This window comes from Drosophila albomicans, chromosome 4 (assembly GCF_009650485.2).
Source record: "Drosophila albomicans strain 15112-1751.03 chromosome 4, ASM965048v2, whole genome shotgun sequence".
In the NCBI taxonomy this organism is placed as follows: Eukaryota; Metazoa; Arthropoda; class Insecta; order Diptera; family Drosophilidae; genus Drosophila; species Drosophila albomicans.
This window is the reverse complement of record NC_047630.2, coordinates 228,003-254,974: the sequence shown is the minus strand read 5'-3', so window position 1 is coordinate 254,974 and position 26,972 is coordinate 228,003. Positions and strand designations below refer to the sequence as shown.

Genomic DNA, 26,972 nt, shown 5'->3' with positions numbered 1-26,972 from the left:
GAGGAATTGCTTAATATCAATGAAATATTTTGCTCATGCATTAAGACATAAAAAAATAAATAAAAATTTGTATACCGCCTGTTGACGCTGATCAAGAATAAATTCTTTATGAGGTTGGAGTTGAATACCAAATATAGCTTTTGGCATGTTTTAATATTTTTCGGTATATTTAAAAAAAATACCGCAATGTCTACGTTGCCTATATTAAAAATGAGTGGCGGTTACTTTCTTAGTTTTTTATGAATATATATTGTAAATATTTTAACTTTCAGTAAGCCAATATACCCTATTTTCCCATTTTTATCTTTACAATATTTTCATCTCTCCGTTTATTAGGGTTTAGAGTATTGTACAAAAGTTATTGTTAACGAGCTTGTAAACCGGTCAATGTCGGTTTACGTTAAGACATGGCTGGAATAGTATTGAAATTTATTGACATGCCAGCTCTCATTCGGAGAAGTGTCTAATGTTATCTAACAACATCTATATATATATATATATATATATATATATATATGCTAGATATATAAGCTAGATTTAAAGACAGTGCAAAATTGGCAACACTGAGCCGCGGAGACTTAGGTTGTTATTGAACGATACGATTCCCAGTTGACCGCTTCTAATGTCACTGTCACCGTCAATGTCTGACACTGTAGACATTCCCTAAAGCAGTAAGGAAAACCATCATAAATACAACAATCCCCAAGGAAGTGAAAATCCTCTCCACAATCACCCTGTGGCTTTTTCGTGGCAGCAAATTACACCGATGACACGCTGCGTCATTGCTTCATTGACATAGTCGTGCCGCGTGGCGAGTTGAGGTGACGTGCGGCATTGGAATGAGTTTCGGTTGTAAGCGTAAGGTTGCTGTGAATATTGTTTAAGATTTTTGTTGTTTTTTTCTGAATATTTCGAGAAAGATATTGATCAATTTGTTTTGTACTACATTTCAGTATTGCCTGTGTTTCTGACGAATGTACCCCATGGATATTCCCGGTGTTTTCATTTTCATTTAAACATGGCAATTAATAAAAAAAATCAACTTCATCTCTCTGGCAATTAGCTACCAAGAACAGTACTGTAACTGTGAATGTACATACTACATGTACATAGGTAAGAGGAAAAAGGCATCCCTGTCGTCATAAATTATACAGCATTGAGAGGATATAGCCATGCGCGCCTGCCTGCTAGTTTGCGTCCAAAAGCTAGGCTTACATTTTAGATTGCGATGTTTTGATCAACCTTGTTTTCAATTTTGATCATACAAACAATGTCGGTCTATTTTTTAGTTATTGAATCGGCGATATTACATTGAATCGTATTGAAATAAATTAATCCTCAAAATGCCGAATCGTTGTTACCAGTTAACCGAGCACAGGTAATAATCATTGACGGCGATTATATTATTAAATAATTTAATTAATAAATAATTAATTGAATTAAATTATTGATATTGAAAAATATGTACGCTGACGTTGCACTAGAGCTTCTCCCCTGTGACTTTTTTGCTGCATTCTGAGCACTCATTCTGCCTACTGTGACGACAACTATAATACCTATTATTATTGCCCTGCAAGTTAGTCACAAACTTCAATAATTTGGTCTTTTATTTGACCGTCATATACCTTAAAATTAATTTAATATATGTTTAAAATTAGTAACATTCTAGACGCAAATTAATTTTTTTTTATATACAATGCTAGAATAAACAAGTAGCAAAGCTACAGTCGAGGAGTTCGGTTGTGAAACACCCGAAATATATCAAAGCTTTATCGATATACCACAATGTATATCCAAAATATACCATAGAATGCAAAATATTCCAGATTGTCAAGTGAAGCAAACCCGTTTTTTGCCATATAAAATTATTTCTTGAATAAATTCTGTGATTTGTAACTGATAACTATAATGTTTTCAGGATCGGCTTATTATTGTATGTCCCAAAAGGCTGACAAAGTTGAAATTTATTTAAGTCTTAAATTTTTAAATATAATGAGGATGAAAAGAAATTTTAGATTTGGAGTACTCTTAGAAAAGATCGAGAATATTTAACGCTGGGTAGCGGGTATATCACAGTGGAGTATACTCGATTGTAGTTTTTTTTGCTTGTATCTATATTTATCAAAATAGGCTTTTAATTTCCTGGAAATGCTAATATTTTTACAGTTTAAAGATATCAATGCTAAGTTTAACAAAAATTCAAAGTAAGTTTAAATGGTGTGATTCTAAATAAGCCAATGACCCATACACATCACTTGAGCCCATACATTTTGTACATTTGTATTGTATTATATGGACATTGTAATTAGAAAAAATGAAACAAATGTTTTCAGTGGTGGAAACAACGAGAAAGCTTTTCACTAGATTTGAGACTAAAATAATGCTTAAAATTCATTTCCTTATTTTATTAATTTTATTGAGGGTATACATATATTCGATATAAAACCTAGTATTATTATTAATTGAAAAAATGGTTTGATGGTGAATGAATAAGGATTATGTTTATGTTTATCTAAATCGGTCAGAGCGTAACACCAATTGTGAAAAAATAAATAAGAAAGTTATAGTCGTATATAGTATAGCGTGAAATACTCCCTACCCATTTTGGATATAAGTAAATCAGTGCGATATTATTTCTAAAATTAATCAAATTAATATATCGGAAAAAATAAAAGTATACAGCTGTATTTAGTATATTGATATAGTACTACAGTTAAATATACTAAACATACCAGATTGTCAGTCAAAGCATCTAAGACCCGATATCAGTTGGCTTTTTGCCACACCAAAGTATTTCTTAAATAACTTCTAATATTTTCATTTTTCTGATCGCATCCAAATTTACAAGATTCATAAATAATGTCTGTCTTCGATATATTTTACTATTTTTTATATGTTAATTTAATATATGGTTTTGCTTTTATTGAGAAGAGGTAACAGGTATCTCACAGACGAGCCCTCTTGGTTAATATACTCTTACTTTGTAATTTTGGTAAGTAGGACTAACTGAATAAAAATGTAACTACATAAAACTCTGGTTCATTTAGATCTTTCTTAACTACAGTTGTGTATTTTAGGTTGAATTTTAAACTACTCTCAATATTAATGTAATTAACATTAATTAAAAGAGGAGATGGGAGTTGAGAGAGTTTAATATACCTAAGTCCAATAGGATTGCTGTAATGCCTATCCTTTACGGTTGCAGGGCACGTGACGGTCATTGAAAAAAGAGTATTGTAGAATAGCAAGTAAATCCTTTAGTAGCAAGGGGTAAAATTAATAAAAATGAATTAAAAATGTGGTTACACCGCGCGTTGTTCACGACGTTCATCCACTTGACGTTGCCTTTATTCTAATTACAATACCCACTCAAAAATAAGCTTTGAAAGCAGCCACCGTGCGCTCACTGCACCTACTGCCAATGTCAAGTGCAAAGGTCTCTCAAGCAAAAGTCGCGGCAAAGCTTATGAGATGCTCTTATCGATGAGAAATGTGAAAGTAGGAATGGGCAATAGTCAACAATGAGAACAACAAAAACAGACTTCGCAACTTCGGTTTCGTCCCTGTGTTTTGGACCACCTAGTGCGTTGAGGGTAATTGTTTTTCTTTATTTGTCAGGGGTTTTTCTCTGAACGCTACCCTTGTCTTAATCGTCTTCGTTCTTGCTCAGACTTCGAATGTTCTGCATTCTGCATCCTGTGTCCGCGTCAATTCAATTACGTGTTATTTCACGTTCACACTTACGCTGCCGTTGACGGGACACGCATGATGTTGGCGGTAGCTTCACTTTTGACGTACATATGTAGCTTAGTACTATGTATTGGATGTATTCACAACCGGGAGAGAATAAAATCATACAGGAAATTCGTATACAAATTTGAGGAAATTGAAATTTGAATTGAAAACATGATTTTTTTTATAAATTATGATGCTGCTAGTGTGTAATGTGTTATTATAAGGTATACGACGAGTATGTTCTTGTTCCTATTGCTTCATTATGCTTCACAAGGTGACAATGAAAACAAAAGCACATGTGTTAACCCCTTTCTTTGTTTGTGAGCAAGGCACATCGGTTGTATTCGATCAAATATTAGTCACCCTGTTTGCCCTGCCGCCCACACACAATTTTCATGTGATGTGGCAGAGTAGGTTGGCAACAAGAGCTTGTATTCATATTATTCCAAAACAATGGCAACTCTAATGATGGGGAAAGCACCCAGTCTATGGACAGATGATTTAATCTGCGACTACAAAGGGCAATATAGCATTCAAATTAGATGCTCATTGTCGTACTTTGTTACCAGAGTAGCGACGATGGCAATGAAGGTCCTGAAAGCTAGAAGCTTTGTTCTCTCAAACAATGACCAACAAATGATTCTTACAGTCCACTGTACTTTGTACTGTTATCAGTGGATCATAAAGTCTATAAAATATTCTGGATTGTGCTCATACATACACGGGACGTGATTGCTCTTTAGCTGTCAATAATACAATACGAGTAAGAATATGATTATGATCATCAATCTTCATCCATTATCTCAAAACTATGAAATAATGTCTAATGATAGTTGAACTCTATTGAAATATGTATGTCTACAATAAAATTCACAATCGTAAATGTCCTCTAAAATACCATGGAAGACCCATAAACTACTTACCAGATGCTGACCTCGAATTAAAGTTTTATCATAAAAACATAAATAAACAGAATAACATGCGTATATTTTCCATTGTCCAGACGATTTTTTAAGCGTCTAAGTGTATTTGAAGAGATGTATGAAAAGCCAGCTTATGCTACGAAAATTAATAGATAGAAAAAGGCACAAAGTTATAATAATCTTTTACCCAATGGGACGCGGGGATACAAACAATTGCCTTAAATGCAGAGTATAGCTGCGAATCTAAAATATATACAATAAATTTACATTTTCCAATTTTTAACAAAGCAAAATCAAATGTCATCATTTATTATTTACGTTCGGTAAATTGCGATTGCTTTAAGTAAACATCGAGGCACAACGAATTATTGATGTTGTAAATCGAGTTTTCACCTTATATCTAAAGTACAAACTGTCACGACATGCGTCAGATGCCACAAAATGGAAGAAGAGAGCGGTAGAGGTTCCAGTTCTGAATTTATCTAGGGAAATTCTGTTACTTTTCTTTTGCCCATAATAACTTAAAATACAATCGACAAGGTCGATGCTGATGTAGACTTAACATTTAATTTTCATGCGTATGAGACTGTCAGAATTATTTCACTATAAATATTTTTCATATCTAAATATAACATTTATGATATACCCGAACGAATAATTTATAAAAAGTTCGAAACTTTTGACAAAATATAAAAAAAATTTCTAGAACAAAGGCGCAGCAAACATAAGCTATACGCACGTCTCCCTCTACTCAACCCAAATACCGTACCATATAAACAGCAACACACGGAGGAACTACCATTCATCATTAATAAAAGCATCACCATGATATATTTTTGATTTTTTCTGAATCTTTTTAACAATAAATGTGTTTCCAATTATGACTGACTAGGTATATACCCGTTACCAATCAAAAAAGGTACATATTATAGCTTTAGTAAGAATAAACAGCATTTTAGCTCTCCATGTAACGGAGTACATATATGTATATACATACATATTAAGAAATTAGATTGTATAATTCCTCAGGTCATATGCAGTTCACTTGAATAATTCTGAGCAGTAGTGGATTTTGGGAAATGTGAGCAAAGGGATGTTTTATAGACATTGCAATTCACACTTCTCGAACAGCTTAAGTGCCTTAAAGTCTTTGAATAATGAGTATCGAACGTGTTTATTTAGTTTCCAGCTGTCTAGTGTTATTAAAACTTTGACTAAGTCAGACAGTAATGAGAATAGTTATTAGAATTAGATATCCTTCATAGTATTTGCTCATAACCTCACCATAATTATATATGATACAAGTTTGAAGAAGAATAATTTGAAACTGTAGTGATAATTGTTGTAATACATTTTTGGAATTATCGACAGCATCATTATCGTGGTACATAAATTTGGAATCACTATTAACTACGAAATGTTTAATTAAGGGTGGTTCTGTTTGCTGTATTAATTATTTAGTTCTCTCAAATAAAAGTTCTATCTATCTACAATTTGAGCCAATATTTTTAAGCATTTTGTTGTGTGAATCGAAATTTACTTTAATTATTTTCGACAAATGCACCTTACGCATATTATTGAATTAAGATAAGTGTTAAAACCTGTGCAACTATAATGTGCTAAATTAATTAGAAGCATAGATGCATATAAAAATTTTAAATAAATAAAGTCATTAAAGTAATTTTTCGGGATTTTTAGCAAAAATCTAAAACGTATCGAAAAAAAATGATTTTAGCTCTCTAAATGGTGCATAGGTGGACAGGACTATATCCTCTCGGCTGTTGACGTTGATCCTGTCTTTTACACTCTATATTTCAATATTATTCAATGTCTTTATACCATTTATACGTTTTTAAAAATTTTAATATCCCAGCGCCAGCATTATGTTTTCTGTAAATTAAATGTAATATTCACTACTAGATTTAATATAATAAAAATAAAAATTATATTTTAATGCCATTTAAATGGATAACTGGTATTCGAATATTCTGCAAAAACACACTAGCTGACTCTTTAATAAGATAATGTTGTACTTCCAAAACTGATGTGGTAAGCTGCGTCGAATTCGAATTTAGTATTTTGTGTGTATGTGACATGACATAGTGGGAGTTAAACAAACATATGTACCAAAGTTTGCTTCTGTTGGAGTATCCAACGTACACAATATGATTGCGGCATTGCTGCCATCCGCTTTTGCTTTCGTTTTCATATTCATTCATAAATTAGAATTTTAAAAATAGAACAGTTATTCATGTAGAGAACTGCTGCCGCGACAAGAACTGCAACAGTGTCACGTGATCCCGAACTCTCTATGTTGTGGTTCCGATTCTTTTCCCCATGTCAGGCCAACGTTCCCGACGTTGTTATTTGCTAGGACTGTGTCTGAGTGTCGTCATGGAAACGCAAGGTTAGCTCAGTTTGATTAATATTAGAATTTTTGCGTGCAGATTTTGCATTTCCGGTGTAATTGAACATAATCGCAGAATTCTTTTCCTTTCCTTGACCGTCATAATGAATCATATCAATTTAAACATATTTTTAAGTGTTGCCCCTTTATTCGTAATGAAAACGTGTTTTTATTCCCGGTACCCATAGGGTATATAATATTTGTGCCGTCAGGAATCACGCAGATAAAGGTTGTTTCAAATTTTTGCCATGCCTACTTCCGCCCCCGTAATTTCACAAAAGTTTAAGAACAAGCATAATTTTGAAGCTATTTTGCCAAATACAATAATAACTATAGTCTTTATGATTTCGCGATTTGCGATCAGATAAAAAATGTAGAAGTTATCAAAAACAAGTCAGAAAGCTACAGTCGAGTGTGCTCGACTGTGAGATACCCGCTACCCGCTTTGAATAAAAGCAAAAATATTATTATTATTTTCAAAATATACCGAAAATAATACAAAAATACTAAAAATATACTAAATTGCATATTTGATATATCGACATAGTGACACATTAAAAAATACCATATACAAGATAGTTGGTCAAAGCAAGTAAGTAGGCGTTTAAATATACCTAAAATAGTCTTTGGTGTAGTTTTACAATGTTTGTTATATTTATTATTATTTTTTTCGACTTTAGCTTTCTAACTTGTTTTATTTAAAAACGAGATAGATATTGAGGAACTCCTGTCAAACATTTCACCATTCATTATTAACTACTACATACAGCTGTGAACTTTGAAATAGCAGTGCGACACACAAAAAAACAAAATAACGGATTTTTAGCTTATTCCTTTTTGTTAGTTGATCCCCGGCACATTATTTTTGTAAAATGGAACATATAGATAAGAAACAGCCAAAAACCCCGTTGGATTTGTTCAGTTTTTCTGAAATTTTAATATTTCCACATATGCATATACTTGGCAATTCTATTAAAAATAGTAAACAATCAAATGTCTTGCAAATAGAAAAAACCAAATAGCAACCGTTGTTTAATTTTTGATACATACAATACCCACGATCAGATACAATTTTGTAAAAGTTGTTTAAGAAATAATTTTACACATTTTGAATTTTTTTTTTCAAATTTTTAATTGATTTTTTTCAATTTGATTTATTTGAAGAACATTAAGCTCTCTTACTGCTTTACTATGGAATGGAAAAATAGTATTTATTAAAATATAATAATAATTGAAATTACTCCAAACATATAATTAATATGTTTCTAGCTGAAGTTAAGTTAACTAAAAATTCAAATGTATTTGCAATTCTAATTCCTATGGTAGCCTCAATGGAACCAAGAGTGATGAATTTATAAGTTCCATAACTACATTTTGAAGTGAAAATTAAAAACTTATGCAATTAAATTTGAAATATTGCGATGTCTAGATTTTGAAAGTTGAACCTTTATACAAGCATATTTTATTTTAATGTATTATTAATCAATGGCCTTTGAACTATGAACTTCTGATTACATCAAAACCAAACTTATCAAACGCGGCGTAATCGCGGTAACTCGCACTTTGTACACTTATTGGAACAACCCCTAGGGTAGGAAATATGTAACTGGTAACTGGGGTGTAATGCAGATTTAGAACTTTCATTAGACAATTTTTGGCCCTTCATTAATCAGCTTCGGCCAGGCATTTCTTTTAAGTAAATCTATTAGATAAGCATCACATTAGACAGATTTCAAGCCGATTACCTTAAGCAACCGTATGCAATTTGCGTTGTCATTATCCAACCATTCAACAATTCACCCATGTTTTAGTCCTTTGTTATTCTTTCAATAGGCTGCATTTTTGTAGGGTTCTATTGTACCATAAATATATTTATGCTTACCTTAAACGAGAAAATGTTATTTTAAGTTTAGAAAAAAATGTCTTTTTGAAGTTCAGCTAGCAATGATTCACTTGAAAGTAAAGCGCCAGTGAATAATATAATATATACATATGTTTCAAGCAACATTTATAGGAATGGCACGTCTTCGACGCCATTAAATGTATATACATATGTACATATATTCGGAGTTATACTCAATTCGATTAAGCAATGTCCGTCTGGCTGGTCCACCCGTATGTACGAACATCTTAGATCTTAGGAACCATTAAATATCTTTTAGTCTTTCAGATATTAAGCTTTTGAAGAATATATCAACAACTATTTTAAAGTGCGATATTGTTAATTTATTTTGTCCAATTTTCATGAGTATTATAAAGCGAAACCTATATTACGTATATGTACATACATATATATTTTTCTCCAAATCCAAAAGCTGAGACGATAGTCTAATTGCCATATTTAAATATTTTTTCATTGAATTCCAGAAGTTTAATGACAACAAGAGAGCTGTAACGTTATACATAAATTACATCGATATCAAATTTTTACCTTATTCATTTAAAATATGATTATTTAAAATTTTAATATGTATTTAAAAAGTTACACCTCAGAAATCTAATACAACATACATTTCTATTTCTACCTTGTAATAAATATTCCAAAAACTAATTTTTACACCTGTTACTCATAGAAAGATATTAAAACTTTGTGCCCCCAGAAAATGTACGTAACATACAGAAGGAGGCATGACCGACCTAACAAAGTAAATATATTCTTGATGAGCGTCAACAGCCGAGACGATATAGCATTAGCCATCTGATCGTCCATCTGTATGAACACCTAGATCTCAGAGACTATAAAGGATAGAGCTATAATTTTTTCGATAGTACTTGCTATGCCGTCATTTTGAAGCTAGAGTCACGATTTTACATACATACATACAATAGACTGAAGAATATAAAATAGCTAGTCCTTACGATTCCTAAAAATTTGGTTACGGTCAGATAAATATTGAGAAGTTATTTAAGAAATACTTTTGTAAGGGAAAAACGCCTACTGACAATCTGGTTTATTTTTCAATTTATGGTATATTTTGAATTTAGTACTATTCCAATATACCCAATATAGCCTTTGGTTTATACATTTGGTATATTTTAATAAATACTGAATTGTTTTGCGTTTAATTTTTTAATTTAATTATTTCTTAATGTAAAAAAAGTTTAGATGGAATGTTATGCTAAGGACTATTTTTAATTTCGTAGGTCTATATAGTACATTGGTAAATAATACGATTGAAAATAAAGACCACAGTCTACTACCACAGGCTTTAATGTTATGGAAACGAGGAGTTGTGATATATAAGGAGAGAATGAGACGAAAGGCTGTATGAAACAAGAATACAAAGCTTATTGTTTAGAGCGTCCATACCGAACATAGTACAAAAGCGATTCAAAAGAAATTTAAGTATGGGACAAAAACGAATTCTGAAAGGGAATTTATTTAGAAGAATAGAACAGAGTAGAATGGAATGCTTACTAAGAGTCCACACATACACTTGCACCAATTCAGAATAGAAGAAAAGCTGAAAGCTGCGAAATAAAAGAAAGGTGGAATAATACAACTTTGTGTTGACACAAAGCAAAAGAAATGCAAAACAAATGTAATGAATAGGAAAAAAAGAATGTATGAATGTATAGTATTCGCATAGAATAAAAACTTGAAAAAGCCATTCATAAAAATACATGTAAACTTTGTGGGATTTTATTTATGCCGTCCAAAACTTTAGCAGTACAAGACAAGTAACAATCTATGTACTACGTACCACTGATACCTAATAGGAACATAATATTAAGTGTAATTCTTAGAAATAACTGAATATAGGTAAGATTTTGACGTGTTTGCACTTTATTCCACAATTTTTACATCTACTTTGCATATTATACCAATACTACTGATACAATGAAGTATAACTCACAATACAATGAAGTATTGTATTGAAGTATTACACAGTAGTATCACAATTTTTTCAGATTTCAGTCTAAATAATCGTTAACTCAAAATTCTTTTAAAGCTGTTCAAGAAACTAATTTAAAATTTCCAACTGACTTGTCAGTCTTCATCCAGGACGCATTCAACATTTTTTTTATCTTCCACCCGTTCATCCCAGTGGATCCTTGGGTGCCGAAATTGTGTGATACTAGCATTTTAGTCAACAACAAAACTATATGTATCGAATATATTATTTATTTATTGAATAAGAGACTTAATTTTCTGTTAGAGAAAAGTCTTATTTTTCTAAAAAGCCTAACCTTACTTTAGCAAACTATTTGTTAAAATAGTATTCAATTGGTCAGTTGATTGAATTGACCAATTTAGAACGAGAACCTTGAAAACAATTAGAATGAGTCAATTATTCGTCAACAAATTTAATATACACGAATATACAAATTTTCAGTATTAGGTAATGCCCTTCTTTTTATACCCATAGGGTAGAAGGGAATTACAACATAGTGCCTGCAGGAAATGTATGTACCAAGCAAAAACAGTCATGGTACATTCATTTGGTACATTCAATAATAGCTACACTATTTGTGATTCCCGAAAATTTGGTTGCGATTAGACAAATGTCAAAATTATAAAAGCAATACTTTTGTATGGGAAAATTCGCCCACATATTAGAGGGGTTAGTTCCTTTGGCTGACTGTCTGGCATATTTTTCATTTCATGACATATTTTGGATGCGACACTATATCAATATACCAAATATACCATTCAGTATATTTGTAGTATTTTGTAGTATATTTTCGGTAAATTTTAAGAATAATGCCGCTGCATTTGCATTTAATTATACCCGCTACCCATAGGGTAGAAGGGTATTATAACTTTGTGCCGACAGGAAATGTATGTAACAGGTAGAAGGAGGCATCCCTATAAAGTATATATATTCTTGATCAGCATCAACAGCCGAGACGATCTAGCCATGTCCGTCTGTCCGTATGAACACCTAGATCTCAGAGACTACGAGCGATAGAGCTATAATTTTTTTTCGACAGCATTTGTTATGTTTGCACGCAGATCAAGTTTGTTTCAAATGTTTGCCACGCTCACTTCCGCCCCCGCAAATCAAAAAAATCGAATAACAAGCGTAATTTTAAAGCTAGAGTTGCGAATTTTGGTATATATAATGACAGAGAGACAAACGGATATGGATTTCGGATTTTGACGCTGATTAAGAATTCATATAATTTTAAAATAAGGAGAAGGCACCTTCTGCCTGCTGGAAATATTTCTGACGACACAAAGTTGAATATCCTTCCTCCCTATTGGCAGAGGGCAACTCAAATATCTTCTACAGTTAAAATACTAAGCAGGCCTAGCTACAAATCAAAACAAGTAAGAAAGTTACAGTCGAGTGTGCTCGACTGTGAGATACCCGCTACCCATTTGTAATAAAGGCAAAATATTGCGGTATCATTTTCAAAATATACCGAAAATACTAAGAAAAATACTAAAAATATACCAAATGGTATGTTTGGTATATCGATACAGCACACCATTCAAAATATACCATAGACGGTAAAATGTACCAGATTGTCGGCCAAAGCAACTAAGAGCCCTAGTAAGTAGGCGTTTTTGCCCATACAAAAGTATTTCTTTAACAACTTCCACAATTTTTATCTGATCAGGAATCATAACTACTACAGTAATTATTGCATATACCAAAATTCGTAACTCTAGCTTTAAAATTACGCTTGTTATTCGATTTTTTTGATTTGCGGGCGCGGAAGTGGGCGTGGCAAAAATTTGAAACAAACTTGATCTGCGCGCAAACATAACAAATGCTGTCGAAAAAAAATTATAGCTCTATCTCTTATAGTCTCTGAGATCCAGTGTTTCATACGGACGGACGGACAGACACACAGACGGACAGACGGACATGGCTATATCGTCTCGGCTGTTGACGCTGATCAAGAATATATATACTTTATAGGGTCGGAGATGCCTCCTTCTACCTGTTACATACATTTCCTGCCGGCAGCAGGTATAAATATGTATTTTTGATTTCCTAATAATTACTTGATTATTTATATTACGATTCCAATGTGCTTGAAGTGTAAAAAAATGTAACATTAATATATATGGTCCATTAAAGAAGTGCCTGACCAAGTTAAGAAGAGTAAAAGAAAAATAATAGGTTCTGATTTGAGGAACTTGCTTTTAGTAAAAATCCATGTGTGGTGTACTACATTTATTATTATTTATTTACCTGGCTTATCAAGTGACTTCGAATTAGTTGAAGGTTTCGAATTATTTCAGTAACGGTACTCTCCTTCTCATATGATTTATGAACATGTACTCCAGTTGTTAATGAAAATTGCTCTCTATAAAAAAAAAAAAAATTGATTCAAGCAAATACAACTTTTCCTATGGGATTTGGTAATTGTAGCTAATTTATTTGTTATGTCTTGGTTTTACTATTCGGTGTTTGGGTGTATCAATTCGTTTACATAAGTAACAGTTTACTTTTTAAATTTGCCAAACCTAATTTCATTAAAAACACACACATCCCAAAAATACCAATAACTTGGAAAACGTACGTACAAATACAATTCTTGCACAGTGATTTTACTTGCAATATGAATTTTTGTTTAAAATTTAATCGAAGGTGTGTAATGTGCTACACTAAAAAAACTTGATCAATATTATCGATTTAACCTTTAAAATAATGTATTTTTTTTAAAAGGATCAAATATAATATAAAAATATAACATTTTTATTTATTTTTTTTTTAATTTTTTGGTCTACGATATCGGCACGTCCGCTGGCCTTCCGTTCAACGTTTAGCAAGCTACTCTCAAAGCACTAGTGTCCTTTGCTCAATTTTCGGAATATGCTTTTAGATTGATGATAAATAATTGAATAGTCGAACGGAAGTGGTGAATAAATTTGAGAGGTAACAAATTACGACCACGTAATGCAAATCTAATTGACCAACTACCGCCAGTTCGAAATTATTATATCAAATCAACAGACACATTAACTGGGTTATTTTCAGCTTTAAGTGGAAATTATTTCTCAACGGAAGAATAAAGTCACTAACGTCATAAATAATTTTAAATACAACGATGGATATTCTTTCGATGGATATTCTTTTTTTATTGCTATTAGTTTTATGTATTGAATATATTCGCAAGCTTTAAGATTTAACTTACCGTGTCAGCTTCAGCAATGGACTATTCTGTGAATTTCTAAAAGCTTCTGATATATGGGTTGATGCTTCTTTAGAGTTTTCTAAAATGATTTCTTCATCGACAAAGTTATCCAAACTCGGTAAAGCAGTTGCATTTTTGCACGGCATAATTTGTCTCTCCACATCATGTACCAACTCATCAGTCGGCTGATTCCCTTTGTAAATTGAGTTACATTTCGGTAATTGAACGTCTTGCTGCTTAGAATCTAAATCTGAGTCCAACATTAATGTAGTGCAATGCTTGATATTATCGTTGTTTGGTGACAGTTGACTTATTCCATTTTGTTGTATTGTAGCGGGCGTTAATAATGGATCAGTATTTAAGAATATATTAGATTGCTCCATTGGATAAAAGTTTATTATCTTTAAATTGCCATTAAGTGATTTGTTTTTTTTTTTTATATTTACTGATGTTGTTGTCAACAATCGATTACAACAGGTTATCTGCAAGAAAGAAGGCCATCATAATTATAACTAACATAATTATTAAATAAAAGTGATGATGGCGTTGAGTACTTACATGATTATCGTCATCAAAATCCGGCTCATATGTGAGAGAAATTGGACTAACGTTATTGGCTTCAATTTTTATGTCATCTGGCTCACTATCTATTTTACAGGTTGGTATGGCAAGTTCCTTGCCAAAATTCTGGTCTAGTCCAATAATATTATGTTTATCCCCTTGTTCTGCAATCTCAACTTCATCCATTTTGAGAGGGCAGTTACAATTGATGTTGGAACTCACAGTAAAACAAAATGGCTCTATATCATTATCATTATTAATTGTTGTTTAAAAAAGTTTGTAGTTCTTAGCAGATGAGGGTGTACTTTCATTGCGATAGCATTGTAGATTACCTGAAGGGTTGTTTTTAGTTCCTGGAAATTACTTGAATCATCATCAAGTTTATTGAGACGAGAATGGAAAACAACAATTAAAATTGTTACAAAAAAGTTATTTATAGATAATATTATAATAGAAAATATTGTATATAAATACAAGGTGATATTCGACATGTTACGTAGTACAATCTGAGATAGGTCTATACAAAAGTATTTTAATTTTTTTTTGCTATTTTGTTATATCAACAATTATATTAGATTTATTGAATTATTGTTTATATTTTTCTCACATTTATTCCACCACAAAATGGTAAAATTCTAACAATAATTCAGCTTTCGTGATTTCGAGCGTCAATAATATTTATACCCCTACCCATGGGGTAGCTTTGTGTCCTCTGTAAATTGTTGTAACAGGCAGAAGAGATTTTACAACCAGTTCTATCTGTCTGTCCGCATGAAACACTGATTTTCAGAGATAGAACTAGACAGCTCCTCCTGAACATTTCGTTGCGATCAGATAATAATAGTAATAGTATATACTATACTATACTAATACTAATAGTATATTGATAAACCAAATATAGCCCTAGCTATATTTTAACATTTTTGAGTATATTAATTTGGTTTATTTAAAGAATATTTGAAGAATAATTGCTCTTATTAAAAAGAGAAAGTGGGTAATATCACCGTTGAGCACACTCGAGCTTTGTTTTCTTAATTGTTATGGTTGTGAGTTTTTATACCCGCTACCCATAGGGTAGAAGGGTATTATAACTTTGTGTCGGCAGGAAATGTATCTAACAGGTAGAAGGAGGCATCTCCGACCCTATAAAGTATATATAGTCTTGATCAACATCAATAGCCGAGACAATCTAGCCATGTCCGTCTGTGTGTCTGTCCGTCCGTCCGTATGAACACATAGATCTCAGAGACAATAAGAGATAGAGCTTTAATTTTCGACAGCATTTGTTATGTTTGCACGCAGATCAAGTTTGTTTCAAATGTTTGCCACGCCCACTTCCGCCCCCGAAAATCAAAAAAATCTAATAACAAGCGTAATTTTAGAGCTAGAGCAAATTTTGTTGTATACAATAATAACTATAGTAGTTATGATTTCTGAAAATTTGATTGCGATCAGATAAAAATTGTGGAAGTTATTAAAGAAATACTTTTGTATGCAAAAATGGGTAGGGGGTATCTCACAGTCGAGCACACTCGACTGTTACTTTCTTTCTTGTTGTAATTCTTGTTGTCGAAAAGAGGGAAGCTGAAATTTTGAGCTCGATCAAATTTCGTAAGATCTTGTGTGTATTTACAGCCGCCTAACTTTCCATACATACTACCATAAGTAATGGCTTACTTATGAATTTTAAAAGTCCCAGCCTTATTGCGCAATAAATTTGTAAACTATGTTTCTGGCGTTGAATAAAACAGTCCATCATAAATCTGCCATTCGGCACAATCAGCTAGCTTCGCATATGCATATATACATAAACGTACATAAATATGTATAGGAGGACAAGTTTAAAAAAGTCTCTTACTGTCAGCACTTGTCTGAAGATAATTTTTACTTGTTTTCGCTCCGAACTGAAGAATTTATTTATAATGATGACTTCCGCTGCTTCGCAACACATATAAAAATAAAAACGGGATACAAGCTAACACACAAACAATAACAGAACACAATTCGAATATAAGCGCGTACACTTACAAAATGCTTCCTGAAAATGAATGGGTTGTTCTTCAACTTCGATTCATTCATTGTAAAATTCAGTCATACGGTTATCTCAAAGTTGAGAACTCTTGACTGTGCTTTTCATATGTTGGCTACTACATAAGGCAGTGAATGTTGGTCTTCTTAATTACCTTCATTTGAATCGTGCTATATATGGTGTTTATCTTCATAATATAATAAAGCGATCCTAAATAAGAAGTGTATAGCTTGAGGCGGATTCGATGTGAAGTATGTATGTATATTTCATTAAATCTACCCAGTGTACCTACTATCGAATACTCTTGATTATATTTAATAATGGTTTCCAATTCTGTTCTAATATATAATATAATATGAGGGATCATGATTGTATATGTTTTATATATATATTTATATATATATATATCATTCTGGGTGGAAGACTCAGAATAACACATGGCGGGCCACACTTTGCACTTTGGTGTTCATTTCGAGTTGATTTTCATTATGCGCAGCTTCTTGTGTCATTTATCATCTGCTGTCGAAGCAAGTGCATACAATTTGTCTTTAATACTTACAGAAAACCCATGGAGTAGTGTGGGGTTAGGCTTCTAAACGACACGCGCCAGTAGCGAGGCCAAAACTGAAACAAACAAAAATCTAGTAGTATGGCAGGAGGCGATTGAACCACTTTCAAACCTCAAACCTTTCTGAATATTCACTCCCCTTTAGCCTTTGTAGTATTTGAGCATTGCTTTACAATTGCTAGCTCGCCTCAGTATCACCCTTGTCAACCCTTGCTACTTATTACTGCCCTCCAACTGAAAATCTAAGAGTAATACTACATACAAGTATCTGTGTATGTATGAATATGTACAAATGTGGATGGTATAGGCATAAGACGTAAGTATATAGTGGTATTAAGGTAACTGAAATAAATATTGTTCTCCTTCTTACCATCATAAAACCAACATCGGTCAATGGCAAGAACAACCTACATGTTAAATAAAAAAGAAAACAACAAGAAACACCAATACTGAATTTTCAATTGAACTCCTCACCCATTTCGTCGCGACTTATAAACTGCTACAGGACACAAGCCGAAATCTACACATGCATTGTCGGATCGCCTTTGACTGCCATAGACTCTTAGCATTGTTTACGAGCTCTCAGCAGAAGCCCTTGCTGGCACGTGTTGGCATTAAAAATGAATTTGGATGGATGAAAAACTCAGCGGATGGAGGAAACAGAATAAATTTAATGGGCTCTACTATTTATTTGAAAACACCGACCACTCGCAATTTACCATGTTGATATATCGCAGCACTCATATTAATTGACAAGTTCAAGAAATATGTCATAAGTATCTAGTAAAATAGTTATACATATGTTTTCTCGTAATTAAATGAAGTACAAAAAACACATTAATTTAATAGTTTGACTGTATTTAGAGTTTCACTTCTAACGTTTATAACTATTTGTATATACATGTTTTATTATTTATTTTTTGGGTAAATAAATTTAGATACAGTTGTACAGTTAGTTGTATGTAGTACGTTGTGAAATATACACATTTAGTCCAATCATATCAAATGTATGGTTTTGTCAGAGAATAAGGCAATATCCAATAGCACTTTGCTGTCACTTTTGCTATGCATGGTATTTGCAAATCGTAGTTCAAAGGAGCCCTTTGTATTTATGGTCTCTTGATATTGCTCGGCTTTTTGTGTGGCTTTATTTTCAGCGAACTTGTTTAGTCAAAAGGGCACTAACAACAAAAAGAACTACCTGACCATGGACTTACAACCTAGCCAGGGCAGTCCCCATTCGTGGGTTGGCAATTTAGAACCATCAGCTGGAGCTAAAAAGACATTTACAATAGCTAAAAGTGAACTTTCTTTTAAAGAGATTAGTTTAAAACTATGTACCCAACAGGCTACTTAAAGGGAAGGGAATTGCATGTTTAATTTTCAAATTCACAACAATAATCATTAAAGCTATTAACATCAAAATGTAAAGCGACGTAAAGCTCTTAATACAAATCCTCTTTAATATCAGGCTGAGCTTATATATTTTGAAAGTATTCTTTAAAAAAAATAAGAATTTTAACAGTATAACTAAAAGCGAAAATAAACAAAAAATTAGTTTCTGGTTTCTTATCGTCAAATGCACTGTAAATTTATTTTTTAATGATAGCACAGCAGTGCATTTAACAAGGAGATCAGCTGTTTTTTTTAGATATAATGATTGCTTCTTTTATTAACACGTACTCAAAATTTCTATTTTTGCCTTAAATGTTTATATGGATTTTGAATTAAATTAAATTTAAAATACTATGGCTACATTTGTCAATTTTATAAATTACAAGTTACGATCCTTTATTCATTAATCGCTATGTTATAATTTTTATAAATAAATTATGTTATGTTTGCAGGCATATCATGTTTGTTTCAAATTTTTGGACGCCCACTTCCTCATCCGCAAATTGACAAAAAACGAATAACAAGCGATCAGATAAAAATTGTGGAAACTATTAAAGAAATGCTTTTTTAATGCAAAAACGACTACTTACTAGGGGTCTTTGTTGCTTTGGCTGATAATCTGGCTTATTTTGCAATCTTTATTATATATCGATATATGCTTTTATTCGAGCACACTCGACTCTAGCTTTGTTACCTGTTTTGTGGTATACTAATTATTTAAATTTTAAAATTATTACCGCGCTGACTAGCATTTGTTCAAAATGGGTAGCGGGTATCTCACAGTCGAGCATACTCGACTATAGCTTTCTTACTTGTTTTTGGTTCTCAAATAACTAACAGACTGGTAATGTGAAATCGGAAGCATCATTTGTTGAGGCGATTATTACACTTGTCGCACCCCATTGAATTTGCAGACCATTGGAAAATCTTCTAGACTGGTAGTTTGAGGCTTATGTCGGCTTATTGCTAGATAAAAGACCTTTCTACGAAGTAATGTTAATATTAATATCATAAAGATGGTGTGACCGATAGTCGGATATTGATTTTTTGTCATACTATAAGTATGTTTAATAATATCTGCGAATGGTTCGGCTAATCCTAATCTGCTTTAGGTCAACACAATGGTTGCCAATGTGTTTACAACGTTGTATTCCCGAACTTATCACACAATAACAGAAATGAACTAGAGCCAAGGTATAATGATAAATGTAGATTATCACCTTCTGTTGGAAAGCTAAAAGCGTTGAAACTATTTCCATAAAGCTTTATAATCATTTCGTTTTGTTAGTAATTAAAGATTTTGTTTTAGAATTTGGCCACGCCCCAATCGTTTGAATTAAAAAAAATTATTAAATCAAATGAATATACCAAAAGCTACTAAAACATAAAGATGATATATTTGGTATATAATATGCTATTACATTTAAACACACCATAGCGTACATATGTATATGCCAAATTGTCAATGCAATCAACTAAGATCTAACTGCAGTCACCGTTTTTTTCAATATAAAATTATTATACCCGCTACCCAAAGGGTAGAAGGGTATTATAAAATTATTTCTTCAATAACTTCAAGACTGTCGAAAAAAGTATAGTCACATTATAATTATTAATTATCAATTTGTATTTTAACGTTAATTCTATTTAAATATTTTAACAAAACTTAAAATCGATTTAAAAAAAACAAACAGCTGCAAGGAACGTTAAACGGGCACATCTGCAAGTTGTTGTCTTGAATTACTTGAAATGTGGCCACTTGAGTAATAAATGAATATTATATTCTTCTAAAATTATGTGTTGAAAGCCAGTAGACTGTAACACTCATTCTAACCCTAACTCAAAACACGACCTCGACCACTACTCCACCACATTAAATTATGTTCCCAGTGCGTCGCATTGATGCGCAAAAAAAATCGGATGACACTTTTTTATATTGCCGGTCAATTTTATTTTTATTTAACATTGCGCTTAAACTTGACTATTCAGAAGTTCCGTAGAATTCTTTTGGTTTCAACTTAAGAGTGAACTCCCCAGAGCATAAAAACAGAAATTTACATTATAATTAAACGTCCTACAGTTACAGCTGCAGACTACAATATGAATTATGGAATGCGAGAGTTATAATAACACGGTCATTGTAGAATATTTATTTAACTAATAAATATACCATACTTGAAACAAGTATACATTTACATGAACAACATACAAATAAATGTATGCATGAAGAACATACATATAAATGTATACTTGCTTAAATATACATGTATACATTTATATATATAATTAATATAATAAATCATATAATGTATATAAATTTGTGTACCTTTATTCGCAGAAAAATGTTTTGCAAGGGTTACAATATCGAAGTATCAAAAGAAAAAAGAGTACACATTTGAGCATATTGACAATGAGATAACATCTGAATCACATCTGTTCACCACACCACGAAGCTCCCAACGAAAACAGATCAAACCAAGCTGTTTCGGATTCTTTGTTTGTATTGCATTTATATAAATATGACATTAAATTTAATTTATATTGTGTAAGAAAGTGTTAAATTTGTGCATCAAATTGGTTAAGAAAGCTACAGTGTGACACAACGGGATCTGTTTTAAATAATAAGACATTATCTTAATTTAGGATTACAATTATACCAAATGTTCTGTGATTTGTATAAATAATTTAATTAAAAAATTGCAATTATGTTTTGCATGTTTGTCAATTGCTACATGTGTTATTGTATTTGTTTGTTTGATAGGTTCGTCAAAGACTTCGAACTTTAAACAATTGAGAAGGTTCAAGTTCTGCAAACACTTCAACAATGTATAATACATATATGTACATATCCAAGTGCATATACTTGTTTCTCGGTCATGTTCAAGACATAATTTAAGTAAAATATAAATCTTAAGAATTGAAAACCCAAAAATTAGATTTTGACTCAATAGCAGAAGTATCTTGTAAATTACAGTGGTTTTACTGTCACTGCCCTTCTTATTTTTTCGACTGTCAAAAAAATGTTATACGCATGCAAGTGTGTATGCAATTAAGTAAACAAACACTTTATTTGTTAACGTAGCAGTCATTTGGTCAATCCTATAACAATCATAATATCAAGTTGCAAAGCCAAATTAAACAACGGATCTATTGTTCTTTTTGATTTTCATGTTAACACTTAATAATCTCTTATGCCATGACAGACAGATGGATCGAAATCTGGATTGCATTCTATGGTGGGGTGTTTTTTTTTTTCTACCTAAACGACGAAAACAGTTCTAGAGCGTTCTTATAATAATATTAGACAGTGGTTTAAAATAGGTATACATGTAATTTTGGAAACTGGGTCTTATTTATCTCTTTAAGTAGAATTGCTCAAATGGGTCTTAAACGCCCCATAATAAGTATACGTTTTTGTCCATACAAAAGAATTTATTGAATAACTTCTATAGTTGTTATCTGATCGCATTCAAATTCCCAGTAATCTTAAATACTATTGTCATTATTAAAAATATGTACCAATCGTGGCTCTAGCTTTAAAATTATTAGTTAAAATTAATTTAATAATTTGCGTGGCGGAAGTGGAAGTCCCACAATTTGAAATAAACTTGATCTGCGTGCAAGCATGTCTCTTATTGACTCTAAGATCCAGTGTTTCATATGGACGGACGGACAGAAAGACAGACCGATATTGCTATATCTTCTCAGTTGTTAGCGCTGATTAAGAATATAAATATTTCATGGGTTCGGAGATGACTCGTTTTGCCTGTTACGTACATTTCTTGGAGCTACAAAGTTATAATACCCTTCCCTTTTAACGGGAATAAAAACCAAATCGAATACAATAAATAATATCTTGCTAAAGTAGATATCTAAAATCTTAAATAAACATTGTCTGCAACTTTATAGACGGGCATGGCTGCAAACTAGAATACTTAGCGGGAGCAGTGCTGCGTAGTAGATTCAAATAGAGGCAAAGAAAATTTACAGACACACAGACTAAGATTGAACCGATCGTCTTATTGCCTATGTCTTGCTAGCATAAAGTGATAAGTACCCTCTGCCCCTTTAGTTCTTAACTTCAACTGATGGCAGCAAAAGTTATTGAGTCTCAGCTTCTGCAAATAAACAGGAAACAACAATGTTGTATTGGATAGCTTCGATTTCTTGTATTCGCATTCGCATTCACCTGTTGTTATTTTTGAGTATGTTTATTTTTGTGAGGATAGCAACAACCACCACAAGGAATACAACAAAAGTCAGCGATAGCAAAATCAACATCGACACAACTAGTTTTCCGTGTTTCGCATTCGCATTCCGGCGTCATTCGTCTCCCGCTTCCAAACCTATCTCCATTCACTGCCGCTGTCGCAGTTGTAGTCGCAGTTTCAGTCCTTGTCTCTGGACCAGAAACTGAAGTGTCGGCGCCACGTTTCAGATTCGGCTTTATCTATCTACTCTAAAACACGTTTTGGAAGCATTTTCTCAATAGACTGCGAACTCGACTGCACGCAATATTCAAGTTAAAGTATTCACACACACATATGTTATGTATACACATTGCTTATACATTATGCGTTACGCTTACCAAATTAAGACCCAGTCTAAGCCACTTGCACAGCCCAAAGACCCGACACCTAGGACCAGCCCGATACTTTTTCAAACGCTTTCAAGTAAACGCATACTGGATGTTTATGACTTTCTTGATTACGTAAGTACATAAGAGACAAGTAGTCAATCACGATCGTATTTTGAGTCGCCCATAATCTATGGGAATAATATATATTTATGTAGTATTTAATATTATTTAGACATTATCAAGTTTTTAATTATTTATATGATCTACTATTCTAAAACATGACTATGACAAAGAATAATAACTTTATGATTTTAATATTCTTGAACTAAATTGTTCTATATTTTGTGCACTACACATACATAAAATTACTTTGGTAAACTTTTAGACATGCTTTTGGACCCAGTTTTGAAATGTATGGTAGTTTTGACTTGTGATTATATATTAACTTCCAGTAAATTTTTGGAAATGTTAAAAGCCACAATTTGGTTGCTTATTTATAAACTTTTATCTTGGAGATTGAAAATTTTGGGTAAATTTTTTTTGTCTCGGCGAGGCGTATGATCTACAAAAACAAATACATAAAGTCCACAAAATATATTATAGTCGCTGATATCTAGAACTTAATGTGGACGGCTAGAATATGATGGTCGCATCAGTCTCCTCTGATTGACATGCACATTTAATCCTTAATAAGATTCGCATAACTTTCCTGATACATTGTCTTCATATTATCTATCCTTCCCATACCTACTTTGGAGTAAGCCACATTGTTTTGTAAATTGATTGTCAGTTTGATATAAAGTCCAACCTGTGGCTGTCATTGTAATTAGAAGAATCAAGCACCAGTTTGATCTGTCTAATACATATACATATACATATACATATACATATACATATACATATACATATACACATACATATACATATACATATACATATACATATACATATACACATACACATACATATACATATACATATACATATACATATACATATACATATACATATACATATACATATACATATACATATACATATACATATACATATACATATACATATACATATACATATACATATACATATACATATACATATACATATACATATACATATACATATACATATACATATACATATACATATACATATACATATACATATACATATACATATACATATACATATATATACATATACATATACATATACATATACATATCATACATATACATATACATATACATATACATATACATATACATATACATATACATATACATATACATATACATATACATATACATATACATATACATATACATATACATATACATATACATATACATATACATATACATATACATATACATATACATATACATATACATATACATATACATATACATATACATATACATATACATATACATATACATATACATATACATATACATATACATATACATATACATATACATATACATATACATATACATATACATATATACATATACATATACATATACATATACATATACATATACATATACATATACATATACATATACATATACATATACATATACATATACATATACATATACATATACATATACATATACATATACATATACATATACATATACATATACATATACATATACATATACATATACATATACATATACATATACATATACATATACATATACATATACATATACATATACATATACATATACATATACATATACATATACATATACATATACATATACATATACATATACATATACATATACATATACATATACATATACATATACATATACATATACATATACATATACATATACATATACATACATATACATATACATATACATATACATATACATATACATATACATATACATATACATATACATATACATATACATATACATATACATATACATATACATATACATATACATATACATATACATATACATATACATATACATATACATATACATATACATATACATATACATATACATATACATATACATATACATATACATATACATATACATATACATATACATATACATATACATATACATATACATATACATATACATATACATATACATATACATATACATATACATATACATATACATATACATATACATATACATATACATATACATATACATATACATATACATATACATATACATATACATATACATATACATATACCTATACATATACATATCAGGAAAGTTGTCGGAAAACATCAACCCGACGAGCCACGATCGGGATTGCAGAAAAACCAGTCTCTTCACCCTCTCGCCTTCGCATGAGAGCAGTCTGCATCACACCACTAAGCTAAAGTCGCAACCAATGCTCATGCCGTCGTTAGAAGCTGGACCTGAACCTGTGAGCTTGAGGCAGTGAAAAGATCTGTGTGCGTGGCATGGCATGTGCACCTGTCGCATTGAATACCTGTGCGCAGCACGTTCTTTGAGAACTCGATGCTAATGCGAGCGAAAAGAACCTTGGCAACTGTAAAAATATTTCATATTTTTGTGAACAGGTCCTACAATTAACAATTTTCTGCTTAGCCATTATCTATATTTAATTCAACAATAATTGGGAGATTGCTCTACCAAAAAGGTAGATTTTCAGATTAAAGATTTGACTTACCTTTTTTAACGGGTGAGAGCATTACATATGAATGTATGTACATATGTATATGTGCATGTAATTTTTTGACTAGATTCCGTAATTTTCTTTTATTTCTATGTAGTTATTTACTTTTATACTTTTTTTCTTAATTTGAATATGGCACTTTATGAAAGATTAATTTGTTTACGTTTACATCTCACCTTTACGCAAGTATGAAATGTGTTGAAAGATATGTACATAATATAATGTACTTGAATATAATCATTTTTCTATCTTGCGATCTTCGAATATTTTGATTATCTCCGCCTCTGCCGATAGCACTGCCAGCACTGCCAGAAAGCATTTCAGTTTGCTGTGATAATAAGTGTTTAACCTCTCATTGTTTGTTCGGAATTAGTTTTGAGGACTGGAAGAATATGTATAAAAAACAGAATACAATGAAGGATGCTTCTTCATCTCGCTCCGAATCGCTTGGTCGTCTTATCTTCGCCACGGTCGTAGATGCTTCCTCTCTTCTTATCACTCACAATGTCCCCCTTCGCCACTAGAACAATTGTCTTTTTCATACATATTTTAGAAAATTATTTCATTACATATGTATATGTAAGCTGGCCTCCACAGACAAAGTTAATTTGAAATACATTTTTTGTTGCAATTTCATTTAAATAATGCTTGCGTTATTTTTTAATACTCTAAATAGCATGAAATGTTAACGACTATAAAGATTTTTAGTTTTGACCGCGCTAAGGAATTCGTAACGAACGAATTGAGAACGACGACGTGATGACAACGATATCTATAACAATTGTATGACCGACGACTTAGCCCCATCACTACCACCACAGCGTGGCAATGCTCAATTGTCACTGAATTCAATTGGATTCCAATTCCACTTCCACCTTCATTGTCTTGAACAGGTCCACATGGACTGCAGTATTATGCGAGCGAATGCATAAGGAAAGCTCTTCGACTCCAAAACTAATCTAAGAGATACT

At 31.8% G+C, this 26,972-nt stretch overlaps 1 protein-coding gene across 6 annotated transcripts in view; it reads right to left on the bottom strand.

Annotated features, from left to right (window-relative positions):
* LOC117573070 (transcription factor SOX-5) overlaps window positions 1–26,852 on the bottom strand; it is a 46,854-nt gene extending 20,002 nt beyond the window's left edge. Inside the window, exons 1-5 of one of the 6 annotated variants that reach the window (XM_052006308.1) lie at window positions 25,996–26,852; window positions 15,054–15,074; window positions 14,719–14,960; window positions 14,161–14,642; window positions 13,215–13,329 (exon numbers count right to left, since the gene is read on the bottom strand). In XM_052006308.1, the coding sequence (XP_051862268.1) occupies window positions 13,215–13,329; window positions 14,161–14,642; window positions 14,719–14,960; window positions 15,054–15,074; window positions 25,996–26,038 (903 nt within the window). In that variant the 5' untranslated portion in view covers window positions 26,039–26,852. Of the gene's footprint in view, window positions 1–13,214; window positions 13,330–14,160; window positions 14,643–14,718; window positions 15,085–23,301; window positions 23,481–25,995 lie in introns of those variants that run through there. The other 5 variants (XM_052006307.1, XM_034255938.2, XM_034255939.2 and 2 more) reach the window with 5 other exon arrangements.
* Between the last annotated feature and the right edge of the window lie 120 nt (window positions 26,853–26,972).